This window comes from Vipera ursinii (assembly GCF_947247035.1).
Source record: "Vipera ursinii genome assembly, chromosome: 2".
NCBI classification, from domain to species: Eukaryota; Metazoa; Chordata; class Lepidosauria; order Squamata; family Viperidae; genus Vipera; species Vipera ursinii.
Genome location: NC_139513.1, coordinates 83,171,079 through 83,196,477, shown reverse-complemented (window position 1 = coordinate 83,196,477; position 25,399 = coordinate 83,171,079). Strand labels below are relative to the sequence as shown.

At 37.0% G+C, this 25,399-nt stretch overlaps 1 protein-coding gene across 1 annotated transcript in view; it reads right to left on the bottom strand.

Moving 5' to 3' along the window:
* MGAT4B (alpha-1,3-mannosyl-glycoprotein 4-beta-N-acetylglucosaminyltransferase B) overlaps positions 1-25,399 on the bottom strand; it is a 112,755-nt gene that overhangs the window by 16,627 nt on the left and 70,729 nt on the right. Inside the window, exons 5-12 of the mRNA XM_083350899.1 lie at positions 23,598-23,644; positions 18,678-18,791; positions 17,963-18,038; positions 15,017-15,131; positions 13,429-13,559; positions 7,140-7,247; positions 4,662-4,855; positions 398-476 (exon numbers count right to left, since the gene is read on the bottom strand). Of these exons, the coding sequence (XP_083207025.1) occupies positions 398-476; positions 4,662-4,855; positions 7,140-7,247; positions 13,429-13,559; positions 15,017-15,131; positions 17,963-18,038; positions 18,678-18,791; positions 23,598-23,644 (864 nt within the window). The remainder of the gene's footprint in view (positions 1-397; positions 477-4,661; positions 4,856-7,139; positions 7,248-13,428; positions 13,560-15,016; positions 15,132-17,962; positions 18,039-18,677; positions 18,792-23,597; positions 23,645-25,399) is intronic.

Sequence of the window (25,399 nt, the reverse complement as noted above, 5' to 3'; positions counted from 1 at the left end):
TATTGGAATATTGCACTTTAGAAAAACCATTCTTAGTTCCTAAAAGGGATAATGAGTAAACCAAAACTAGAACCAGCAACTGAGCTTCAGAAACTTTTGAAGAAGAATAGTTTCAGAGTTCCATCATGGAGCTATTTTGGTGTTGTGATGAAAGTGCTGGCCTGGAACCAGAAGATCATCTAAATTCTAGGCAGGCCTCAGGAGTGAGGCCTAAAAGCCATCATTGGCCCAATCATTCTTTCAACCCAACCTATCTTGCAGGGTTGTCATTGTGAGGAAAATAGGAGGAGAAAGGGGCACTGGGAATACTTGCTGCCTTGCGTTGACAAAAATATATAAAAAGGCAAAATAAAAATCTAATAATTATAATTAACCACAATATACTCAGCAAACTTACATCAAATGGCAAGACTTCTACTGTTGTGTTGAATAGTTTGTCTTCAGGGTGTTCAATGTTGCCACTACGGAAGAAAAACCTGCACAAAAGGAATCAATAATGATTGCAGAGCTCCCACAGTGGTAAAACATAAAATTCACCTCACCAATGACTTTGGCTGAACTCAATAATAACCATCTCCGTGAAGTATTTTTGAGAAAGAAAAGTACTATATTGTATAAGCAAACATGCTACCAGTTACAGATCAACTGTTTGCCCATTCTCACAAATTAAGCACTCTACTGCATTTGAAAGGATCTATTAGCAGTAAGAAGCACAAATATCCATTTTCATGATGAAAGTGACCTTTTCAACTAGAGTTTTAATCCGAAACTGGAGAAACAGACATTACTGGAAATACCTTCTGAATGCAGGAGTACATTGGGAAGAAAAAGGCCACAAAGGGAAGTTGTTCCTATTTTTTTTATTTAAAACTTCTTTAGAGAGAAATTTAATTCAGAGAAATGTAAACAAATGGATTTCTAGACACGACATTAATATTGTTCCTATAGTTCCTGAAGATATAATTTAAGCTGCAGGCAAAGATAGCAGAGAAAGAAGCAATGCACATCAGACAAAAGAACTGAGATGTCCTAAACATAATGGAATTAGGCCAAGGCGGGGGGGGGGGGAGAGAAAAGATATTGACTATCATTTGCAGAAATATATACCACTGTAGTGCAAATTCTTTGAAAGAAATGCTTTTGCAAATGCAGGAGCATGCACAAAGTACTTCTCTTTGAATCAATAAAGAAGCTGTAATTTACTCCAAGCTCACATAGCTGCCTTCCATCTGCTGGCAGCTGTCTCTATAAGTGCACAATTCTTTTGAAGAATTTGCATATGAATATAGTTTTTGCAGGCTAACTCTGCCCACAGCCAGGAGTTTAATCCTGACCAGCCTTGCAACCTTCTGAGGTCGGTAAAATGAGGACCCAGATTGTTGGGAGGCAATATGCTGACTCTAAACTGCTTAGAGAGGCATATAAGTCTAAGTGATATTGCTATTGTTATCATGATCAACATCACAATCATCATCAGGATCAAAACATCATCATCATCCAATCCACTGAAGGATCAAGGCCTTTTCATAGAAGGTTATGGGCCATACTGTACATATTGGACCAATGTTGTTTGGTAGATAGATGTTTTATGATTTCTCAGGGCTGAGAGACAGCAACTTGCCCAAAGCCAGCTTCTGTGCCTAAGAGACAGTCTGTCTAGTTCTCCTCTAATACTTTAACCAAACCACCAGACAGGCTCTCAGTCCTAAGATAGGTGAAAAATATGATGCTAACATTGAACTTAAGCAAAAAGAATATCTCAATCATTTAATAGACATTAAATGCAAAATATCTTTCTTGAGGGATATCTGTCCTTTTCAAACTGTGTCCTCAGTAATTTTTTTAAATCTGCAGATAACACTTGAATCTGCACCCTACTAACCTCAACTATGCTAACATTTTCAGGAGGACAACACTTGTAAGACATCTGCAGGAAAAAAACCCAGGAAATATCTCTGTATGGAATGAAGCAACATTAATTGCTACTCCACTATTCTTTCATAGAAGGCCAGTTTGTGTAACAAAATTAAAGAAAATCCTAATGGTAGAAAAAACCTAATAAAAGGCAGTAATTTTATAACCTAAGAAGTGAAAAAAGGTAGAACAAAGTAATGCCTCTACACAAATGGGGAGCCTAACAGTAATTCTGCTACTTTACTTCCTGGTTTCCTAAAAGGTACTTGCTTCCTTGAATCTTGCATAGGTCATAAGAATGGATCCTAGTGATAAGGGTGGTGAGATGTTTCTAATTATCCACCTTTATTAAGTTGGTGGACTATGGACCAGAAGCCTTGTTTAGAATGCTTTCATTCCTTTCCATTTCCCCTCCCCCCCCAAAAAAGTAGTATCTGTACATATGCTTCAGTGAGAATTCTGGGCAACATTTTGGAAGTATTCATTTAGGTCTTGATTCTGCAGCATCTATGGAGCATCTATGGAGATTATAGAAGTAAAGTCTTGCAACATGGCCTGGGAGAGGATGGTATTGTCCTCCTTGAAGGAGGAACTAATGCACCCCATCACAAACTCTTCCTGAAACTGGCTGTATAATAAAAACCACCGTACAGTTTCCAAACTTCCTATTAATTACTTCCATTCATGCGCAATTCATCTTTCTCTCTTTCTTTGAACGGAAAGAAGCAAGTTGAAGCTGAATCCCAGCAAGATTGAGTTTTTCCAGATGTACTTTACTCCAGTGATAACTCTGGTTCAGGTAGCATTCACCCTGAAGGAGCAGGTACATGATTTAGGGTTCCCTTAGATCAGGGGTGTCAAACTGCTGGCCCATGGGCTGGATGCGTCATCCAGAAGCCGCACCCACCCCATTGCCGGCAATGGCAAAACCGTCCCGATACATTGTGCGACGTCATGTGACGTCGTGAGTTTGACATGTCTGCCTTAGATTCACAGCTGCTGTTTGATAGGCAGGCGGAATCTTTGCCCAGTTTTAACTAATGTACCCTGTAGCTGGAGAAGGTGACTCAGGCCCTTGCCTTCTCCTGGAAAGATTAGCGCAGTGCACACTACATGGAGAAGTCTCTAAAGATTATTTAATAATCACCATTGGCACAAAATATTAGCCTGTGTGTTACTCATAACATCTGTGTTGCGGACACTGCATTCCTTGTGAATAGCCTCCTGGATACAATTCAAACTGCTGGTGTTGATCTACAAAGTCTACATTGCTTTGTATTCTGCTTGACCATCTACTTCAAACAGCTCCTAACAATCCAGTGTGCTTGTCGACCTAGGAGACCTGACTGTAAGTTCTTGCTCATGGGAGATTCAGTGAGAAATGTGTGCTTTTCTGTGACAACATCACCCTTCAAAATAGAGATTCTCTCCAGAGATTTGGATAGTTCCTTTGCTTGTAGGCTTCAGCAGGCTTTGAAAGCAGAACTATTTTAAAAGAACATTTGAGGGTTGGCACTGAGTCTTTGGATACTATTCACATTTGTTTTAATGTTATTATTAATATTTAATGTTATTGGTTGATTTACTATGTTCATTTTTGAGTTATTATTGTGTGTCCTGATTTTAATTGTGCAATGCTACGAGTCTTTTGGAAAATATAATAAATAAATAAACATTATTTGCTTTCTGAAGCCACAATTGTAATCTATAGTTTAGACAAGTCTCCCTAGGGATGGTACTGCTTAGCATAGATGCCACTAAGGCCCCATCTGTTATGAGTACTTGCCAAAATTCAGACTGAGGGATTGAAAATAAATTTAATGTTGAATTAGGCACATAGGAAAGGAAAAAGCATTCATGAAGTCCTCCAACAAGGTGAAGGAGAAGAAAGGCTTCATTGTGTTGTGGCTGAACCAAAAACAATTATAACTTCTTTGAAATAGTACATGCTTGCAAACCTAAAACATTCCTTGTGACATCTTGAGCCCTTCCTCCTATTGCAGGTCTCTGACTGCCCAGAGGCTCCTGATCATGCTGGATTAAGATTGTAGAACTTCACATACAGTTATTTTGGGGTCTCAAGAGCCAGAGTCATTTAACGCTAAGCTTCTCTCTCTCATTATATCTCATTGTTATATCTTCCAGAAGCACTAGGGCAACTTTATCCATCTTGGAAATCTCCAGATGTGTTGGACTGCAACACTCACTAACTCCAAAGGTTGTGTTAGAGACTGTAGGCACAGCATTCCGCCATAACCTGGGAGCCTAAGACTATAATAGCTGCTTCTCTATACAGTTTTAGCAGTATCAGTACGTGGAAAATAACTCATCTCAGATGTAATCTAATTGTGAGAAAATATATGCAAGATAAAAAGACTCTAATCAAGGCTTCTTAGTTTCAAGTAGCAACTACTGCTTTCAGATAAAAGAAAAAAAAATACACCAAGCAGCAAGGTTGGAGAATGGAAAGCCAAAGTGATATGGGCACCACCAACAAGTTCATATGCAGAACTTCTGCAGTAACTTTGAGCTGGCCAACAATTGTGTCATGTACCTTAAGATTGTTCTGTCTTTCAGGTGGTGCAGAAAGACTCAAAAACAAAAAGGCAACACTTGGAGTATACTGGGAAGAAACTGAAGGGCATGCAATCTGCTTTGCAGATGAACTGTCTTTCACCAGATCAAGGGACTTTCGACCACAAGCTAAACTTTCCCATTCCTTGCTTCCCAAAGCTGTTGAAGCTTACCGTTCAATACGGAGCGGCTTAAAGAAGCGAAAGCGTACAAAGTCACCCGCTGTGGGAGTAAACGCCCAGAAAAAGTCTTCTCTCAGGTACGCTTTCTCCAAGGAGAAGTGCTGGTAGGTCTTTAGGCTCGTGCTCACTTCTGCAGGAGGGTTCACGTGCTCTTTGCGAAGAGACTGTTTTCCAAAATCTTTGTCCTCAATATACAAGATAAAAGGAAAACTGAAATGATTTCCTTGAGGAACATACCCTTTTTATATTACACATCTGTGGAAAATATCGCCCACCTGATGCTCTGAAAGGATTTTAAGGGACACATTTAACATTTTTCCCCCTCCCAAATCTTTATGACTTTATACTGTATGTTCATTTTTTCTTTTGATAAAATCAATATCCACCCTGTTGGTCAGGCACAAAGCCTTTGTCTTTTAGTTTTCCTCCTCCTTTGCTCTACATGGCCAATCTATCACCAACTCATGTCTTTCTCTCTGCATATCACTACTGACACCTATCCCTGCACAAAGGGTTAATTTCTGCCATCTTGTGTCTCATGAAGACTGTCCCTTTTTCCCTTTCGTCATTATAATCTTGAAAAAAGGCACCAACAAGACAGCTTAAAAATACTTTTGATGTAACATGGAATTGGGTTGGTAGAAATCCTAAACATTTATTAACAAATGAAAGAACTGTTGAACTGTTCCTTTTCCCACAGGCACAGAGCTTCCACTATTAAAGGAGAAGGGAGAATTTCAGTGAATATTTACCATTATATTTTCTTTTAATTCTTATTAAGTGAACTAAATTTTTAGGAAAAAATATATATAAATTGAACTAAAATAACTATCCCTTCATCTAATTAAATCACTATACAATATGAAAGGAAGAAGCAGCACTCACAGAACTTCCCAAATTCAGGTATGCATAAAATGTTCAGCCTAACTCAGGGAGTTCTCAACTTATTACCACAATAGTATCCAGAACTTCAGTCATAAGTCACTGCAGTCATGTGATCAATTCAATTTTACATCTGTTTTTGTGATGGTCATAAAGCAAGTCATTGTGGTTCTTAAGCAAATCCAATCTCCCAAATGGGCGTTTTTTGCCAGAGACCAGCAAAAAAACAAACAAATCATGGTCACAGGACCATGGAACACTGCAAGTGGTTGTAAATACAAGCTGGTTTCCAAGCGCCCAAAACACAATCATGTAACTGGGGTGTATGTGTGTGTGTGTGTGTTTGTGTTTGTGTGTGGTGTGGTGGCAGAGGCAGCAAGTATAACTTCAAGCATAGGTCTTAAGTAGCTTTTTTGAAGTCTGTCGTAACTTCAAATGGTCATTAAATAATCAGTTGCAAGTTGAGGACTATTTGTATATTAGAACCCTTCCTCCTCTCTCCAGCTTTACTTTCAGACTTTATTCTGTAGTGTTAAAGCTCTGACAAATGGCAGAATACATTGCTAATTAATTTATCCTAGTTTCTTTCTCTTTTCATCAAAGTGGATAAGCTCCAATTTTCTTGCCTCTTGACCAGATGCCTCTTTTTTTCTTTCGGAACCATTTACAGTTTGCTCCATATTCTATCACTGAAGCATCTCCTTCCTCTTTGCAGAATTGCACAGGTGGCCTTTACTCCCCAGGAAAGAGATCTGAATCAGGCAGCACCTGTTTTTCCCAAAGTGCTTCACACATTCAAAACCCATTGCATTTTACACATTAATCTGTTAAGGTACATCTAAGCTGTGCATGCGTGTGGATATACATATCCCCTAATACAGGTTCACAAGTAATTTTTATTTATTATTAAACACATTTATATGGCCACCCAACTCACACATGTGGTAGTTTCCTGCCCTCTAGGAAGCTATTTTTACTTTCAAAACATTTTCCTCCCCCCATCCATCTTGAAATTGGCTCCATTCCTCGACATCCAAGATGTGCAGCATTACAATATTCCTCGATGGAATCCAGATTTGGTGAAATTTAAGCTCAGAGAAAAAAAAAGTACTGCAAGTCTACTAGTTGTGCTAGTCTGAAGCACAACTGGTCAGAATCAGCCAGATTTTGGTTGTCTTCATGCATTCTACTATCTTTTTTTACTCCACCTCAGCCACTTTCAGCAATTCAGGGAATAAAAGCCTTTAGGTAGTTCTCATTTAGCAATCTCATTTAATTGCAACTGGGATTAGCAACCTGATTGTTAAGTAAAGTGGCTGCAAAGTGAAACTAATTGTACTTCAACTTTCCTTTCCTTTACAAACCTGCAAAGGTCATAAGTGGAAGGATTGATTGTAAAGTTGCTTTTTCATTTACTGTCATTTCCAAATGGTTGCTATATGAGGCAATCATTAAATGAGGACTATGTATACTACTTGTATAATTGAATAGTTAACATAAAGCAACAACCATATTTGTGCCACTTGCTCCTCTCGATCCCCCCTTCTCCCCTCCCTCATTTCCATAACCGTGATGTTCTCTACTCACTTTCAATTTTTGTATTTTACCAGCCAAAGAGGAATGGGTTCCTACATGTTGGAAGAGCGAAGGCTTGAAGCGGATTCTTAGGTTTGCCTTCTGTCTATCACAATGTTTCTGGGGAGAAAAAGAAAAACACAGCGGGAACGAAACATTTAATCTTTCAGTTTTGAAAAGCGAAGCACAGGATGGAAAATAGGTTAGTTTTGCTACTTTCATTTAGTTCACCGTTGCTCTCCCCATCTTGCATTCCAAGCATACAGATTCATGACAAACCATTCCTCCTTCACTCCAAGTGTGGTGAAATATTATGAACACAAGTATATTGCCAAAAAAATGAGTATCTTAGAAAATGCCTTGCTAAATTCAAGCTGACTTTGTAATAATGCCGCTTGGGGTGTGTGTGAAAGCCCTAACAAGCAGGCATATACATAGAATGAAGGCTACTGCTAAGCTTGTAAGCCGCCCTGAGTCTTCGGAGAAGGGCGGGATATAAATGGAATTAAAATAAAAAATAAAATAAAATAAATCTTCATTGGGATCCAGATGGTTGGTTGTTCCACATAGACCTCAACTATTCATCTAACCTGCTTTCTCCATTAGTAGCTGTTTTTAACAGCTGTATGGACTGAGGTGAACTGACCCAGTTGAATTGCAGTTAAAAATGAAAATTCCATAGAAATCCCTTTTTAAACGCTACCATAAAATTTGGATATTTTAATACTAAAATATTATTTTAGTGTTAAAATGCACATAAATACATACACAGTTTTTCAGTTCAGGCAGGTTTCTATAAAGCTCTTAACTTGTTGATTCACTTCTGATTTCTGATATGGACATTAAAGAAGAATTTATTGTTAATTTTCAACGGAAAAAATTGTCAGGGTTGTTAGAAGATGAATAGTGGAAACAGAAAATCTTTGACATCTGTAACCGTTTAGCTGGTATAGAGAGTCCCAAAAATCTGTTATTAATTTTGGGATTATTAAGTAGCAGTTTAAAAAGGTTAATTATCTTTCCTCCCTTTTTTCTTGCTTATTTTGAAAATAATCCTTTGACATATTCTCCATTTGCCCCATTTAAGTTCTTGTGACTGATTAGATATATTTTTTCACATCTTTTCCTTTTTAGTTACCGAATTTCCATATATGCGTATACACACACATATATACATACACATACAGATTTATTTTGTTAATTTCAATTGAACTCTTTTCTAGCAGAAATTTAACTCATAAATATAAGGAATTACACTGTTAACACTAATTTTTCTCAAGATCAGTCTATCTGATCTATCTTTTTGTAAGTCAAATTGAGAATATATTACGGTAGGAGCTACTTTCCCAACCTGGGGCTCTCTAAGTATGTTAGGAATAAAGCTGTAGAAATTTTCTAGCCTGAATTACTATAGAAACCTGTTAGAAAAAATCTGAGGGATATTCCATCTTTAACCTTAGATGGGGTCACATTCAAGAATGATACACAATCTGGGATTATTTCTGGATTTATAGTTCCTGCTGAAGAGCAAGTAGTGGCTGTGTCCATGAAGCTGTGCACCTTTTCACAGCTGCATCTAGTGCACCCATTGTACTCTTTTCCAGATTGGGAGGCCGTTCATTCAAGTCCTAGCTCAACTATTACAATGTGCTCTACATGGGGCTGCCCTTGAAGACCATTGGGAAGCTTCAACTGGTCCAGAATGCCGTGACATGGGTAGTGATGGGCATGACTTAGTATGCCAATGTGACGCCTCTTTCAAACTGCACTGGTTGTCAGTCGGCTTCCAGGTGTGGTTCAAGGTGTTCATTGTGACCCATAAAGCACTTCATGGCACAGAGCCTTGGTGGAGCAGTGGGCTAATGCCTCCTTAAGTAACACCAGCTGCCTGCAATTAGTGCAGGTTCGCATCCCACCAGGCTCAAGGTTGACTCAGCCTTCCATCCTTCCGAGGTAGGTAAAATGAGGACCCAGATTGTTGGGGGCAATTAAGCTGACTTTGTAATAATGCCGCTTGGGGTGTGTGTGAAAGCCCTAATAAGCAGGCATATACATGGAATGAAGGCTACTGCTAAGCTTGTAAGCCGCCCTGAGTCTTCGGAGAAGGGCGGGATATAAATGCAATAAAAATAAAATAAATAAATAAAATTATCTGGGGGGTAGCTTATCTCCTGTGGTATCAGCCAGACTAATTCAATCCAACACAGTTAGAGTGCTCTGGGTCCTTTCAAATATAGACAACGTAATCTATTAGGATCTTGAAAGTGTGCCTTCTCTGTCTCAGTGCCTGCCCTGTTTAGTGACACTCCTTCAGCTATCTGGACGGCATTCTGGAAAGCCTTAAAGACCTGGTTGTTCTCTCATGCCTTGGGTTGGAATGCCTGTGGCCCCTGCTGAATTGTGCCTGGTTGGGTTAGCCAGATCTAACATTGGTTGTTGTTGTTTATTTCTATTATTTTTTTTCCTAATCATTATATTTTTATTCGATTGGTTTTACTGTGTACTATCCAGGGTTGGTTTGTAGGTGGTTGGTGCCAGAACTATTCAGTCTGAAGTTGAATTAAGTTCTTTTTGTTTTGAATTTTCCCTCAACTACCAAGGGGCTGAACATTTCATTAAAATATGCCAATAGTTTGGACTTGGATTATTTTCAAAAATGGAAGACCGACTGTTATATTTGGGGTGGAAGAAAAGAAGGCTGCTTTTTCATCCAACAACACTGGTATAATCTGAAATGATCAAATCATAAATTAATTTACATGTCTGCTGTGTTCAGACTCACTGCTACTACATGAAAATGTAGTCTTGAACAACCATTTTCTCTCTTCGTTTTCCTTTATTTCCCATCCGACCTAATAAATAACACTTGAGAACAAAAGGTGTATACACTATTTAAAAAAAAAAGTCTAAACGGGTCTGCTAAAGATATTGCCTTGGATTGGATTATGGAATCCATAAATGTTGTTTTGTAATTCCATGACACGAAACCTTCTTTATGGCTGGCTGCAAAAGTGACCCACTTTTTTTGTAGTCAAAAATGAACGTTTCAGGCTTGGAGACAGGGAACCCTATTCAACATAAATGGAAACAAGACTATTCTGTCCTGGACAGAGTTTGCCTCTTGAATAAACCTGTTAACCCACTAAAAATCTATCATTCTAGAGCTCTGAGGGCATCCTGTATTAATGTACCTTGGTTCATAACAACAAGATTAAAATACACAGCCCTCCCATGTCTATACAACCTGCAGTACTTGGGATTGCAAAATCATTCCTTGCAGCTCTGTTCTGTATAAATCCCCTAATCTTACTCTCATTACTTTAGAAAATTAAAAATCAGACTTTGTTCATAAGAACATTCCTGACTATTGCAAGCAAATAGCTTTTGCTTACTTGGGGATAAGTGGGACACTGTATAAACAGCAGATCCATTTTCCTCCTAGTGTTTTGTTGCTATCATTGTTACTTGTGCAGTAATGGAAGTAGTAATGACAGCAGCATGGGTTGGTAAACTCTAACGTTATTTTTCATACAAAAGCAACAACAGAGATCCACAGAAGACAAAGCACTTATCACAAAACTTCAGGTTAGGCATATTTTCCATTAGGGAAATAAATCTTACAAATTACTGATTTGATGTTAACAGCAGGATTTACAAGAGAAAAATCTGAATACAGAAGATTGGTGTGAGAAACTACTCATATAAACATAAGGAGAGCTGGAAATCCATGTTGGAAGTAGATTATATATTTAAATAGACAATGGTTTAGACAATCTTAGAAGCCCTTGGAAAGTTTCATAAAAGAAAACAACTGGGTAGAAAAATATGTGAGCTTGGATATATCATGACACTGAAATACTATCTATTTTCAAGGCTTTGTAACTGAGAAAAAGCATGTAGCAACATCTCATCTCTGGCACTTAGCAAAACACAAGGCTTTTAGTCATTAGGGAAAGAATTGAAAATAGAACTGTCAATATAAGGCCCTCATACAAACTGATAGCAAGATCATACATGTTAATTGTTCTACTCACTACACCTAAAAAGATTAAGAAAAGGTTATGTTATGTACGCGCGAAAAACTCACTACACAACAGGTTATTTACTGGAAAAGTATGTTGTAGAAGAAAAGATAAAAAATATGAAAATAATTACAGGAAAGGAAAAAAATGTACAAAATAGGCAATCAAAATGATTATTGGGTTGAAGCAGCCCCATTCCACCCCCTCCACAAGGAAAAATGACAGCAACTGAGCTCTTCAGCCTGGAACAAAGCCAGATAATAGAAGAGACATCCAAGGTATAAAACTATGCATAACACAGATAACACAAGACAGAATCTTTTCCCTCTTTCCAGTATTATACTCAAAGTCATCCCTTGAAACCATCGGTAACAGTCAATGCTGTTGCCTGTGTCATTATGTTGTTGATGCAATTATATCATGATATCCGCTACTAACCTACAAACAGCCATAACTGAAATTAACTTCATAGAAATTCAGGATCAAAAGAAACAGATACTTTTTTCAGGCAGCAAATATTTAAATCATGATGTTTACTACCAGAAGTCTTTGCAATATTGGAGAATCTGATTCATTTTAGAATGAGGCTGGGCAAGTTAATAGGAAGGAATATTGAATATTGACAGCTGCTTACTACCTCTTGAATCATAGGCAGTGTGCTTTGCATAATGGGTGGTAGGAAACTACAGTGGGAGGGGATTATTGCTCTCCAGTTCAGGCTTATGAGCATCCCAGATGCAATAACCTATTACGTAATCCAGAATGCTGAACCATTTAGGCCTTTGGGCTGATCCAGCAAATTTGGATCTTATCTAAACTAATCCAATTCTAGTATTAAATTCCAAGTGTGACTAAATTAAAAGAATGTATGCATTTCGTTTTCTAGGAAATGACAGGTTCTACAACTGGGCACAAATGATTCGTAACTCTTGAAGAATTGAAAGACAGCATTTAGCGAAACAATACAAGCATATATTAATGATCAGCCCATGCTAGTCCCCTCAAGAATTTGCATTGCTTGCAAGGTCACCAACACAGACTCTGTTGAATGAGGGATTAATTCAAATCTTGTTTCCCAAAGTATACTTACTGTACACATATTGCCCAACTTCTGTATATTAGTCTCTAGAATTAGCAATGTCCCTTTAAAATCTGTAATAGTCAGTATAGCTTTTAATCACTTCAAATACTCATTTGCCTTCATCCTGTTCAATATTCTTTCAATCCGATGTCCACTCAACAAAACAGTAGGTAGTTTATGGACAATTTAGGCAAGGAAAAAAGCCTTGTTATGGTAAAGATTGCTTTAGATGGAATATAATTATTCAGAGAGGGCAAATATTATTATTTTTCACAAGGAAAGATGCATTTGCTATTGTAATAGGATAAATGGTATAAGTTAAATGTGCTGAGGTCCTAGGAGTTGATTTTTTCACTGAATGACTTACAAAGCAAAGCCCAAGTGTCAATGTTATTGTTGTTTTTGATGTCTCATAACCATATTTATTTTCCCAGGACTTTTAATACTTGATATGTTAAAGTTTTTATTGCTGCTTTTTTCTATAATTTTTTACAGTTTATTTTGTTACTTATTTTGTTTTTGAATCTGTTTCATTGTTTGGATATATTGTAAATCCATTTTGCAATCTTTTTCATAGAAAGACCAAACCCATATTTTAAATAAATAAAAAGGCAAGTAGGCAGAGAAATATTTTTAATTTAGTTTTCTGGGCTGTGTAGCCCTCTGGATTCAATCCCAAAAGGTATTTTGGAGCTCAGAGGGGCTCAAATTTAGCACTGTCAGCAACTACTTAAAGCAGCTGCATCTTTTCCTGGGATTGCATGTTGTAGAGCTCTAGTAATTATTATTAAAACCTATCAAAACTGTAGTAGAATATCCATGATATTGTAACAAAGTTTTAACAAATATAGCAAAGTTCTCTGCTAGATTATTCACTTTATAACTACAGAAAAGGCTATTTTTTAAAAAAAATACTCTGAGCAGTTTCCCACAAGAAGACAATATCTCTAGGACTGGATCAGTGGCCCACTGTTTTGGAATTACTCTCCCTTCAACTAAAACAAAGGATGGAGACAATCTTTTTTTACTTCTGTAAAATAATAAAAATAACAATATGGAATAACAAAAAGGTTCAGTACACATTTTTAAAAAATATTTACTGCATAACGCCAGGCAGAATTTAACAACATTTAATGAACAAACATTTTTGCATAAAAAAGAAAAAGAAACCATTCCTTTTAATAGAGGACTAACTTACTGCATCTTTCTCTGGGTTGCAAACTTTTACCCAGAGGATGTGATCAAGAAGCCAATCGATGGGTTTATCCTTGTAGAACATAAGTATGAATTCCACAATCAGACTGAGATCCAAGGACTTGAACATCTTTCCTGAAATAATTTTTGGATAAAAAAGAGAAAACTATAGTCATAAGACTGGCATGACTTAACATTTAATAAAACTATACTCGGGATCAACAAGAGATAAAAAAACATCTTCCGTACTCTAGGAATTCTTGAAAGACAAGAATATATACTGCATCTAACTTGATCATGTGAAGAGAGTTAGGATTCAGTTCTGAAACCTTTCTAAAATGCTCTAACCAGGAAAGACTTGCAACGGCATTTATTCTCATGCAGAGTGGTTTTCAGGTCAGGAAATGGTGGGGGAACAGTCCTACGTTTTATTACATGTGTCAGTTCTTTTCCTGCCTCACAGTAGGTCAGGTTCTGCAATTCCTGGCAATAAGGATTTTACAGAAAATAGAAAATATTTGCTACAAGAAATGGAATTAGAACAATTAATCAGTGGAACAACCTGCCTCCAAAAGTTGTGAATACTCCAACACTGGAAGTTTTTAGGAAGAGACTGGACAACCATTTGTCTGAAATGGTATAAGGTTTCCTGCCTTAGCAGGGGGTTGGACTAGATGACCTCCAAGGTCCCTTCTAACTCTATTATTATCATTATTATCAATAATAGTAGTAGTAGTAGTAGTAGTAGTAGTAGTAGTAGTAAAAACTCTATATGCAGTGAAGCTGTCTTCCAGAAGTTACTTTTGCACGTTTTTGAATTTACAGTTTTATATGCAATTTTTCCAGAATATAGGCATTTTTGTATGAGATATAATTCAGTTTTGATTAAGATTAGGCGAGGCATTGGTGGCCAAATAAATCCAAATAATTGGCCTTTGAGCTGTATCTGCAGTAATGCTTCTTTTCAGAATGAGGCAATTCTGCGTATAAAATTGTTTCATAAGGATCAAGATTATTTCCTTATTCAGTTGCACAATACCAATATCATAACTAACAAAGAGGGGAAACAAAGACTACCAGTTTGATTCACCCATAAAAGCTGAAGATTCAGGGTAAGTTTAAATCTCTTTCTTCATATCTCCACTAACAAGTATTTATTTATAAGAACACTTTGTTCATTCCTGCTGTTAACTAAACCCTCCTAGGAAGCTTTGCCTACAATATTTAATAAATCACATCAATGAAAGATTTGTCACACATAAAAAGCAAAGGCAAACTAGAGATGGTTAGTCTTACTATAGTTCTATAGGTTCTGAGAAAGAACCAGTGTAGTAGATGCTACTCTGTATTTCTGTATTTCTGTATTGTTCACCGCCCTGAGTCCTTCGGGAGAAGGGCGGTATACAAATAAAATTAATAATAATAATAATTTTTATGCCAAAGACACACAATTGAAAGCATTCATGGTCTTTTCTTGCCTTCTTAAGTTGAGCTAGAGAAATACTTTTTCCAGTATCACAGGAGCAACACCCGTCTTGCGTTAACCCCAAACAACACCTTAAGCTACAGCCAGGCATAGAAAATGAGTTTACCAATAAAACCAAGCTGGGAAAACTCCAAGATCATCCATTCTTCAGAAGGTTGCTGCAAAGCAAAGTTCTTCATTGTGCTGAGATAGTTTGGCTTGGCTACAATATCATCTTCTAGCTGCATAAGAGAGGGAAACGTACAGCTGCATAAGAGACAGGTCTTAAACTGAGAACTTGTATGCCACTGGAAAAAAGCTCTCTAAAAGTGGAGACAGAAAAGCTAACGATGGGCTCTTATTAAGGACAAGAAGACCCCGAATTTCCAATAGCTTTTTATTTTCAAGCAAAGGAAAATAGCTCAAGTGTTGTAAAATCCCAATACGATTTGATCAAACAGGACACTTATTTGTAATCACTGATTTTTTTAAAAAAAAAAACTATTATCTGAAAACATTGTATATTTTGGCATCACTAACAACAAACTGACACCAAGAGCCTTGGTGGAGCAGTGGGCTGATGCCTCCTTAAGTAACACCAGCTGCCTGCAATTAGTGCAGGTTCGAGTCCCACCAGGATCAAGGTTGACTCAGCCTTCCATCCTTCCGAGGTAGGTAAAATGAGGACCCAGATTGTTGGGGGCAATTAAGCTGACTTTGTAATAATGCCGCTTGGGGTGTGTGTGAAAGCCCTAATAAGCAGGCATATACATAGAATGAAGGCTACTGCTAAGCACATTGGTTTGTGCTTTAGATTGTAAGCCGCCCAGAGTCTTCGGAGAAGGGCGGGATATAAATGGGATTAAAATAAAAAATAAAATAAAATAAAAAATTTCACAACCAGCAGGGCATTATTGTGAAGGAGCCCTAGCCTTGACTTTCTGATGAGCAACACTGTTTATTTGCTTGTCTGACTCTGATCTCTCCTTATCAATGAATACTGTTGCACATCAAATTGCCACAGCTTTATGATTCTGCTTTGTTTGTATTAATACCCTTTAATATCTCACTATTTCGGTTCAGTGCCTCCTTGCTTCTGTGCTTATCAGGTACTTGTTCTCAGTTTTTGGCTGTTCTCCTAATGGTTGAGCCTCTTTGTTCTTTATGTTTATTTATGCCGGCTTTATGGTTACAGCTGTCATGATTAATGCCCACATGCTTCTGTAGTGAAGGCTGATATCATGAGCATATCCTAGTTGTAATAGATATGTTACTCCTTTGCTAGGTCACTCCTTCAAATGTAAGTTTCCATTTTTCCGCTAAGCTTAGATTTTATACAGGTTATTTATAAAAATAAAAGTATGGAAGGCAAGCAACGAAGTTTCGTAATTCCTAAATATTTTAAATTCAGTATTTTAACATTATTTATACAAACGTTCTAGTAATGTGCCTCTTCAAAATATAACGTCAGTATTTTTCTATATTTTCTATTTCTGATAACATGCTGGAAGCGACCTTGGTAGAAAAGCACATCCTTTTATTCTTCTCTTTAGTCAACAAGTTGTGCCCATCAGAAAGAGGAATATTTTACCTTGTATAGGTTCAATCCTAATAATAGTCAATATTATTTTAAAATTGAATGAAAACCTTGCCACAGCACGACCTGTATGTGACAGAATGGAGAAGACCCTCATGCCTTCATCTATATATGCCACTTGGGGGTGGGGGTGAAAGCCCTAATCAGCAGGCATATACATAGAATGAAGGCTACTGCTAAGCTTGTAAGCCGCCCTGAGTCTTCGGAGAAGGGCGGGATATAAATGTAATAAAAATAAATAAATAAATAAATAAATAAATAAATAAATATATGAGCATTTGGGTTTGTGTATGTGATACTAGATACATCAACATACAGTTGATGTATCCTATACATATCTACCACATACTTAAAACTTCTTGACTGTACCTAAAAACTTCTTAAATTAATTCCCATAGTATCAGTGCTGATATGCTTGGTTTCCAAACAGAATATTTCATTCTGCTGTTCTACATTCAAAGCTTAAAAAAGGGCAAACTTATATTACAGCAAGTAAATTTCATGGGGCCAATTGAAGCCAGAATGGCAAGGAAAGCTCCAGATGTTCCCGAGGAAGCTGAAATCAAAATTATCAGGCCTACAGTAATATCTACTAGGGGCAAATAAAATAAAGGAACTATTAATAGCACATAACTAATCTGCAAACTGAAAGTGTTCTTAGAGCCACAGTGAGGATCCACCATCTCACTGGTACCCCATGCTCTAGTTCAGAGGCAGAGGCTAGAAAATGAAATTTTCCACTATTAGCAGCAGGAAAGCAGAAATATTGATCAGAGGTACAATCAAGGAGCTTAAGACTTTCTACTGCATAATTACTCTGAGAAGTATTATCAGAAAAGACTTTCATTTCCTCCACAAAAAGATCCCTGTCAAAACCAGTTCCTCTGCTACTATTAGCAGCAGTGCAAAAATGACCTTTTTCCAGTGTTCCTGATGCAAGGAGGAAGAGGAGTCTGTGTGTGCCTCCAATAATTCTCACCCTGCTCACCAACAATTATTCATATAGATGCTGAAGAGTTTGGAAAGCGTGAATTCCCCAAAGTGTTGCTCATTACACTTTACAGCTGCTTTTTTCTCTTTTACACTACAACAGGGGTGTCAAACTGCCGGCCCGCAGGCTGAATGCGTCATGCCGAAACTGCACCCACCCATTGCTGGCAATGGAAAAAAAGTCATGATACGTTGCAACATGTCACGTGACGTTGCAAGTTTGATACCCCTGCGCTACAACATACAATAACCCTTGCTCCACGGAATGGGCTTTTATCCAAGATGTTGAGCAAATATTGCCTTCCAGAGCTTTTGGATTAATCTCCCACAATCCCTTGCTATTTGTTTTGAATTGAGGGGAACTACAGTTTTTTAAAAAATGGCCGAATCTAGGTTGCCTATTCTGGATTTGAGGTACAATGTTTCTTAGTTGAGAAAAAAGCAGATTGAATATGAAATGTATCCTTTGAGCATCGTAGAACTTACCTGAACATAATATATGCCTTTAGATTGTGCATACATCATTAAAAAGCAGTAATCCAAATTCTGTTTAGTTCTCCACCTACAACAGCACACAAAACAAATTACTGTTATTTTGTTGGGAGGCCACAGGTATTTTCTGGGTAGGTATCAGCTACACCTGGCAGAAGATAATCATCCACAAGATTTTAGTCAAATATGAAGAATTCTAGTTTTGTTGTAAGCCCAGAGTTATAACATTATTTCAGATTTCAGCTGACATTCCCATTGCTACCAATGGAAGCTTCCCCCCACCCCCACTATGGACATATATAGCATCAACTGTGGGATTGTGATAGGAGCAAAGTTAAATCTCTCTACTATGCTGAACTTAATCATCTGCTCCTCTACAACAAGTATAATGTAGTTCCAAAACTTGTCAAGCAAATCCAGTTGCATTCATAACACCAAATGCAATTTGACCATATTATATGTTCCACTAGAGTTACATAAAATCACAGAAACAAATACTCATATAACATTAGAATAATTAATTTGGGTGCATTTAATGGAGGAAACATACATACCAGCAAGCACCCAATGACTATTTATTACACTTCTTCTGAATGCCATATGCTTTCTTCTAAATAAGTTTAAATACCCATTACAAAGCCATGTAATAAAATATAACAAGCCTTGCTACCCTACCATATAATTTTAAATCAAATTGCCTAGCAATTACCTGACTCTTTCTTTAGGGTCACCGAAAGATTCTCGCAGCCTGGAGAAATCTGGGTAGAAGTGTGGAGAAGGGGAAATAACCTCTAAAAGACCAGAATGTATTTCACTGGGAAATCTGAGAGAGAAGTAAGGAAACAACTGTCATTTTCTGTAAAAAGAAAAATAGAATTTAACTATGGTGATGATTAATAGCCTAAATCCTAAGACATATCTCCAAGCAATATTAACAACTTTGAATAATGGCGCTATAGGAGATGTTAAGCTTTGAAGTCCTATTTTAAGCTGAAAAAATATAAATAATGATATTTATGTCCTTTTAAAAAAAGCCCTTCCTGCTTGCTTTTCTCAACTGTAGCTTTCTTGATCCATTGACCTTCAATTTTTAGCTGCTGAAATTTATCAAGCCAGATGGAAGCAGATGTTAGATTTTTCAGTCATATTCATGTCTCTTTGCTTACTGGTTGGTTTGAAAGCTTGTTGTTTCTGAAGCTGCTCCAGAATTATTTTTAAAGATAATCTGTAGATTACATACCTATTGCCCTGATCAATAATCATTATTTACAATAACAATAACAATAATAGACTTGGAAGGGACCTTTGAGGTCTCCTAGTCCAACACCCTGATTATTATACAAGGAATTGAATTGTAAGATTAGGTCATCACTTAATAGCTTATTCACTGTGTTAAATCTTTACTAAGTAAATGCAAGGAGAAAACACATGATTTACAGTATAGAGAAAGGTTAAAAACAAGGTAAAGAAAGCATAGTCATTCAACACTATGACAACTCTGATTAATCTTTTATACATATACACTGCTATTTTTTTCTTCCTGAATACCCACTCAAAAGGAAAGCTGGTGGTGAGCTTAACCTTACTAAATATGTTTTTCTGGAAAAGCTCAAAAGGTTTTTATCACAATGTTCTTATCTAAGACAGCATTCAATTCCTTTCTTTTCCTCAACTAAATCAGACTGAGAAACCAACTTTGTGTACTCCAACTCTGTTATACTGCAATTCCCACCTTTTTATGTGTTTCTCAACTAGGGGATAATTAAAATTTAACTCCAACCAGATTCACAGAGACCAGGCTAAATATTTAGGTGCATTTCCTCTTTATTTTGTCTATTAAGGCCCTTTTCTTCCTTACCTCACTGTATAGCCATTCCCTACTTACTGTCTGGTAGCCTAAAGGTAGTCTTCAGTCTTTGACTTTGTACCCACCTATAAACCCAAACATGTATTTGAAAACCTTCATCTTAATATTTTGCCAACATACAAAAGGATATTAGTGATAGGCAGCAATAATATCCTGCTCAGATTAGATTACCATCCAGTAATAGTTTCTAACTCATCAGTTTGAAGAACAAGTCTAAAATCATAGGTCCTTGCCGCAAACTAAAATTATATTAAAATGATGGTATATGCATGGTGACATCGTGACACAAATCCCACTTTTTTGCATTTGTGTTCAAACTTGAGCACCATCTCTAACATGCACATGTTAACCTGGGAGGTGAATAGAGCTATTGATAAGTATACTTAAGGAAACAGATCTAAACTTGATAAAAAAAATCTTTTGGATCCCAAAGTATGGAGATACCTTTTTAATTAAAAAATATCCTACCATAACACAGGAATTTTGCACCTCTGTCACATTGGTTGGAAAAGGACAGTAATGGCAGAAGGAATATCTAAACAACTGTTGCTCTTTAAGTTTTCATAAATATGTAGTGTCCCAAGGATATCAAATATGGACATTTATTAATGAGAGAATATCACATTTCAATAAAAATGGCAGGCAAAACCAAATATATCAATAATATACAATTGTCCTTTGTACTGTATCAATTTAGAGTTAGCTATATTTAATTTTGCCCAAAGTAATCTAGAAAAATTATATTTCTATTAATGAATTGTTTCTGTTTTGAATTACTAAATATACAAGCCCAATAATTTCTTATGGAAATTATTCTTATGTACTTTATCTCTGGCTGGATAATTCAATGATTTCATTGAATTATTCAGCCGCAGATAAAATACATAAGAATCATTGAATTATTCAATGAAATCAAGAAAAAGTACCATGGTACCTCTTCCATGAAAGGATATCCTAATACAAATATTTGATGTGCTTCTAAGAAATAGAAGATCCAATATGGTGATGTATTTTCAAAGTGATTTTTACTTTAAAACACATTCAAGGATTTTGAAGTTTTTCCTTTCAGAAGAAAAAACTACTATATAACCAGTATTTTTTTAACTAGATGGATCAGTTAAGGATCAGTTAAAAGGCCATTAAGAAGAAATCGTGGTTCAGGTAAGTGCATAGAATCACATCAATATAATAATAAACCCTTGAACTCTCAAGGGGTCTGTGACTTTTTAAATGTCTTAAATATCTAATTTGACAAATGAGTGCTATTGCTGAGAGACAAAGAATAGGCTGTCTACATTTAGCCTAATTAAAAACTACAGCCCTCCTATTTCCTGCTGATATTCTTGTGCTCCTTTAAATTAATTTTCTTCCTGCAATATTTGATCTGTGACTTCTTATTGCTAATATTGTTTTCTTGCTACACAGCAATTTCTTTTTCCTCTTTGTGTCATCTAAGACTTGTGTTTCCCCTTCCAGCACACTTCAGCCTATTAAATTTAAAGAAGATAAAGCAAGCAATTTTACAGGGAGGAGAAAAAGCAAATTGGTAAGTTAATCAAAGGAAAAGTTTGAGGCACTTGATCTCAGTAGGTAGTAGCACCACCCCAATATTATTTGGTTTTGAAAGCTAAGCAGTTTTGGTTCTTGTTAATAATGAATAGGAGACTATCAGGAATAACATGGTTACACATTAGACTAGGATCAAGCAAAGCATCCTTAAAGAGGGAAAAATAAAACTATTCTTTTACTGTTACCAAATAAATTGTATACATGAAGTTATCAGGATTCAAGTAACTCAAGGTCATTTTTAGTATTAACCAAAAGTACTCAAGAGAGTAAGTGAGCCTAAATGGACTCCAGAAGATGGTAGAGGACAGGAAGGCCTGGAGGAACGTGGTCCATGGGGTTGCAATGGGTCGGACACGACTTCGCAACTAACAACAACAACAACAACTCAAGAGTTACTTCCTTAGACCATCACATCCATTAGTGTCTATTGCATATAAATCCTATGTTTTGTTTATTAAACCAATTTATATGGCCACCCATCTTGCAAATGGCAAACCTGGGTGGTGTACAATAGAGCTAAATCAGTTAATAAATACATTAAAAAGTAAAAATCAAATTAAAATAGATACCAATAGACAAGATACATTAAAAATAGCAGAGCCACTTCATCTATCCAATGGGGTCCTCAGGCCTGTTGGCATAACTAGGTCTTGAGGGACCTCTGGAAGGTCAACAGTGACATGGCCAACCTCATCTCAGGGAGAAGTTTCCACAGCATGGATGCCACAGAAGAAAAGGCCTGCTATCTTGGACCCACCAAATATAGGTCCCTAGGTGACAAACCCCATAACATGACCTCCCTGATAGATCTGGTAGGACAGGCAGATAAAATCAGGAAGAGGCAGTCTGCCAAATAACCCAGTCCCATGACATGAAGGGCTTTAAAAGTCAACACAAGCATCTTGAATTGGACCCAGAAACAAACTGCTAACCAATGCAGCTCATGAAAAAGAAATGTATAACATGTGTTCTACCAGGAACACATGCAACTGCTTATACTGCTACATTTTGCATCAGCTGAATTTCTGGATATTCTTCAAGAGCAATCCCATATACAGTACACTGCAGTAATCTAACAGGGAGGTGATGAGGGCATGAGTGACCATGAGTGATTCCCCCTATCTGAACAGGCACAACTGTTGCACAAATATGAAATTGTGCAACAGCCCTCCTAGCCACAACTGTCACCTGCTCTTCCATTTTCTTGGTTATGCTGTGCCAAAAAGCAAAAAGAACAGAGAGAACAGTCAGGCATCATGCTGCTAAACACAAGTGGTGTACTCTTCTGTATTAAAAACCACAATGCTCCCATCTCAGTTATTACATTTCTGACCACCACATCTCTGTACAATGGAGAACTGTAGCTAGGTCGGCTCAACTCTCTCCACTATCCTCCTCAAGTTCTCATCTTAGCTAATGCTATTAATAGGCAACTTGCAGAATGGAGTAGTAGTAATGAAGTCAGGGACTCTTCCATTACCATTATCTTCTAATCTTCCTGTCCTCTGGAGTCTGCAGTTTCCAACTCCTCCCCATCATCCTTTCCAACTCTGCTAATAATTAAAAATAATCCACCAGTGTCTCCTTCCAAATCATTTTTAAAAGACCAGGTCAGATGAAGAAACTTTTGACACTGGAAAAAATACACCAAGATAGAAATTAACTGTTAAATCAACATGGAACTCAGGAGAAACCAGAGATGCAGACCTGATAGGAACACAAGAAAAAAAGAAGTGATCTAATAGAGGATATGGCATCAGGGAGGAGATAATGATGTCAAACAGAATGGAAGTGAAACTTACGGTAAATATTAATTCAGTTTGAGTTCAGGACTGCTGACTACCAAATCCTTTTCATGCTGGGATGCATATAAAAGGATAGTTTGCCTCAGGCTCATGTAAATCTAAGTTAGCAGTACTTGTTATATAGCTTATAACCAGCATAAAAAGACATCTTACTTTTTCTAATAATGTTTCCTGACAAAAAGTAATGGGGCAGCAGGGGAAAGATAACTGGATTGTTCCATGGCTGAGGAAGACTAGCAACTCGTTTTAAACAGACCAGGAAAAAGTCAGGCAATTCAGTCCAAATTACTAAAATAGACCAATAACACAATTTACAATATTGAAACATTTTCTATCAAAGAAAGAAAAAATCTCATACAGTACAACAAAATTGCAGAAGAATACTTACAAGCTTTTGATGTTTTCTGCAACTCCTGTGGTATATTGTGGATCTGTCTGTAAGAAAAATTTCAATAACAAAAGACAATAAACAGACACAGGTTAAGAAGTCACTGATGTATTGATATTATATCTAAAATAATCAGTTCTGCTAAGCCAAAATTTCTTTGGAAGTGCTGCTTTGTATATTTCATTTTAAATCCAGTAAAGGAAGAATGTAAATGTTTGCTAGGCTACTATGTAAACAAAGCTGTGTAGTCAAACATATCACCAATTGTAGTAATTAACAAAAGCATTAGACAACAATATACACATATTTCAATTTCATTAATATAAAAGGCAACCACCCCAATATATCTTCTGGACAAGTTGAACTTACAAACCCTATCATTCCCAGCAAACTGAGCACTGTATTCCAATACAGATGAATACCACCACTTTGGGGGAAGCTGATGCAAAGTGGTTTCTCAATACAATACCAATTCATACTGTATATTTAGGGTGTTTAATATTAAGCGACAGATTATGAAATCTTGGTACCCATTATCACCTATAAACCCCTACATGGTATGATGATGATTACAAGCCATCACATTGTTGTTGAGTTTTAATGACTATATTCTCTATGATGATCTATCCCCAACTTGCTCCTTCAGCATTTTCAACAATGCACTCATCGCCACCTAGCTGCTATCTGCTGTCTCACCTTTCCATCCACCTCTCCTAGCATTAGAGCCTTCTCCAGAGCATTAAGGCTTCACATAATGTATCCAAAGTAAGATAATTTGAGCTTGGGCATTTATTTATGCCTCGAGTGAGAATTTGTATTGATTCGTTTGATGATCCATTTGTTTGCTTTCTTGGCTTCCTTAATTTCCTTACATTCCATTAATTTTTCAAACATTTATTTATTTATTTATTTATTTTATTACATTTATATACCGCCCTTTCCCTGAGGACTCAGAGCGGTTTACAGGGAATTAAAAACCAACAATACAAAAGTTAAAACCAATTTTAAAAAGATTAAACTTAACCCTGTGCAATTAAAACCCCAATTAAAATAAATTACTCCTCAGCCTGGGCCAGAGAGCTCGAAGAGAACATGAGCAACAGTGCAACATGGCCTTAACTGGAACCCCTTTATGGCAAAGTCCCTTGTAGACAGAGAGGTAGGAGCTGACTTGTAACTAACAGCAAACAAATACTGGACTCCAAAACTGCAGAAAACCTGCTGCAGTTTATTCTTCCCAGATGCTTAAGCATTCAGGATCTGGGGCTGAAAACAAACACAGTATCTTTGGCACGTCAGCAGCACTCAAAATTAAATTCTCAAAATAAAATATCAAACTAAGGGAGAAAAATGGGACAGGCAGCAGCAGTTGAGGCTCATTATCCTGCTTTCACTAGCAGACTCAATGTTTTATTATATCATTGAGTTAATATTGTTCCCAGAGCCATGTAGTTTTGATGACGTTAATGCAAGCAGCCAAAGAGTTTCTAATTTTCCCCCCTTCCTAGCATTTTGCTGCAAGCACAGGGCCTGCTTTTTTCTAGATCAACCGGATGTTGATCCATTGGTTGCGACAGAAATTCACTGACCAGTTTGTCACCAGAGGCTCAGATTGTGGACTGGGAGACAGTGACTGGCCCAAGGTCACACAGCAGGCTTTCATGCCTAAGGCAGGACTAGAACTCACAATCTCCTGATTTCTAGCCTGGTGCTTTAATCACTAGACCAAACTGTATCAAGGCAGAAGAGCAGGCACAGTCAGAAAGTTATCATTTGCAGGCTATTATTAGACAGGGCTTGGG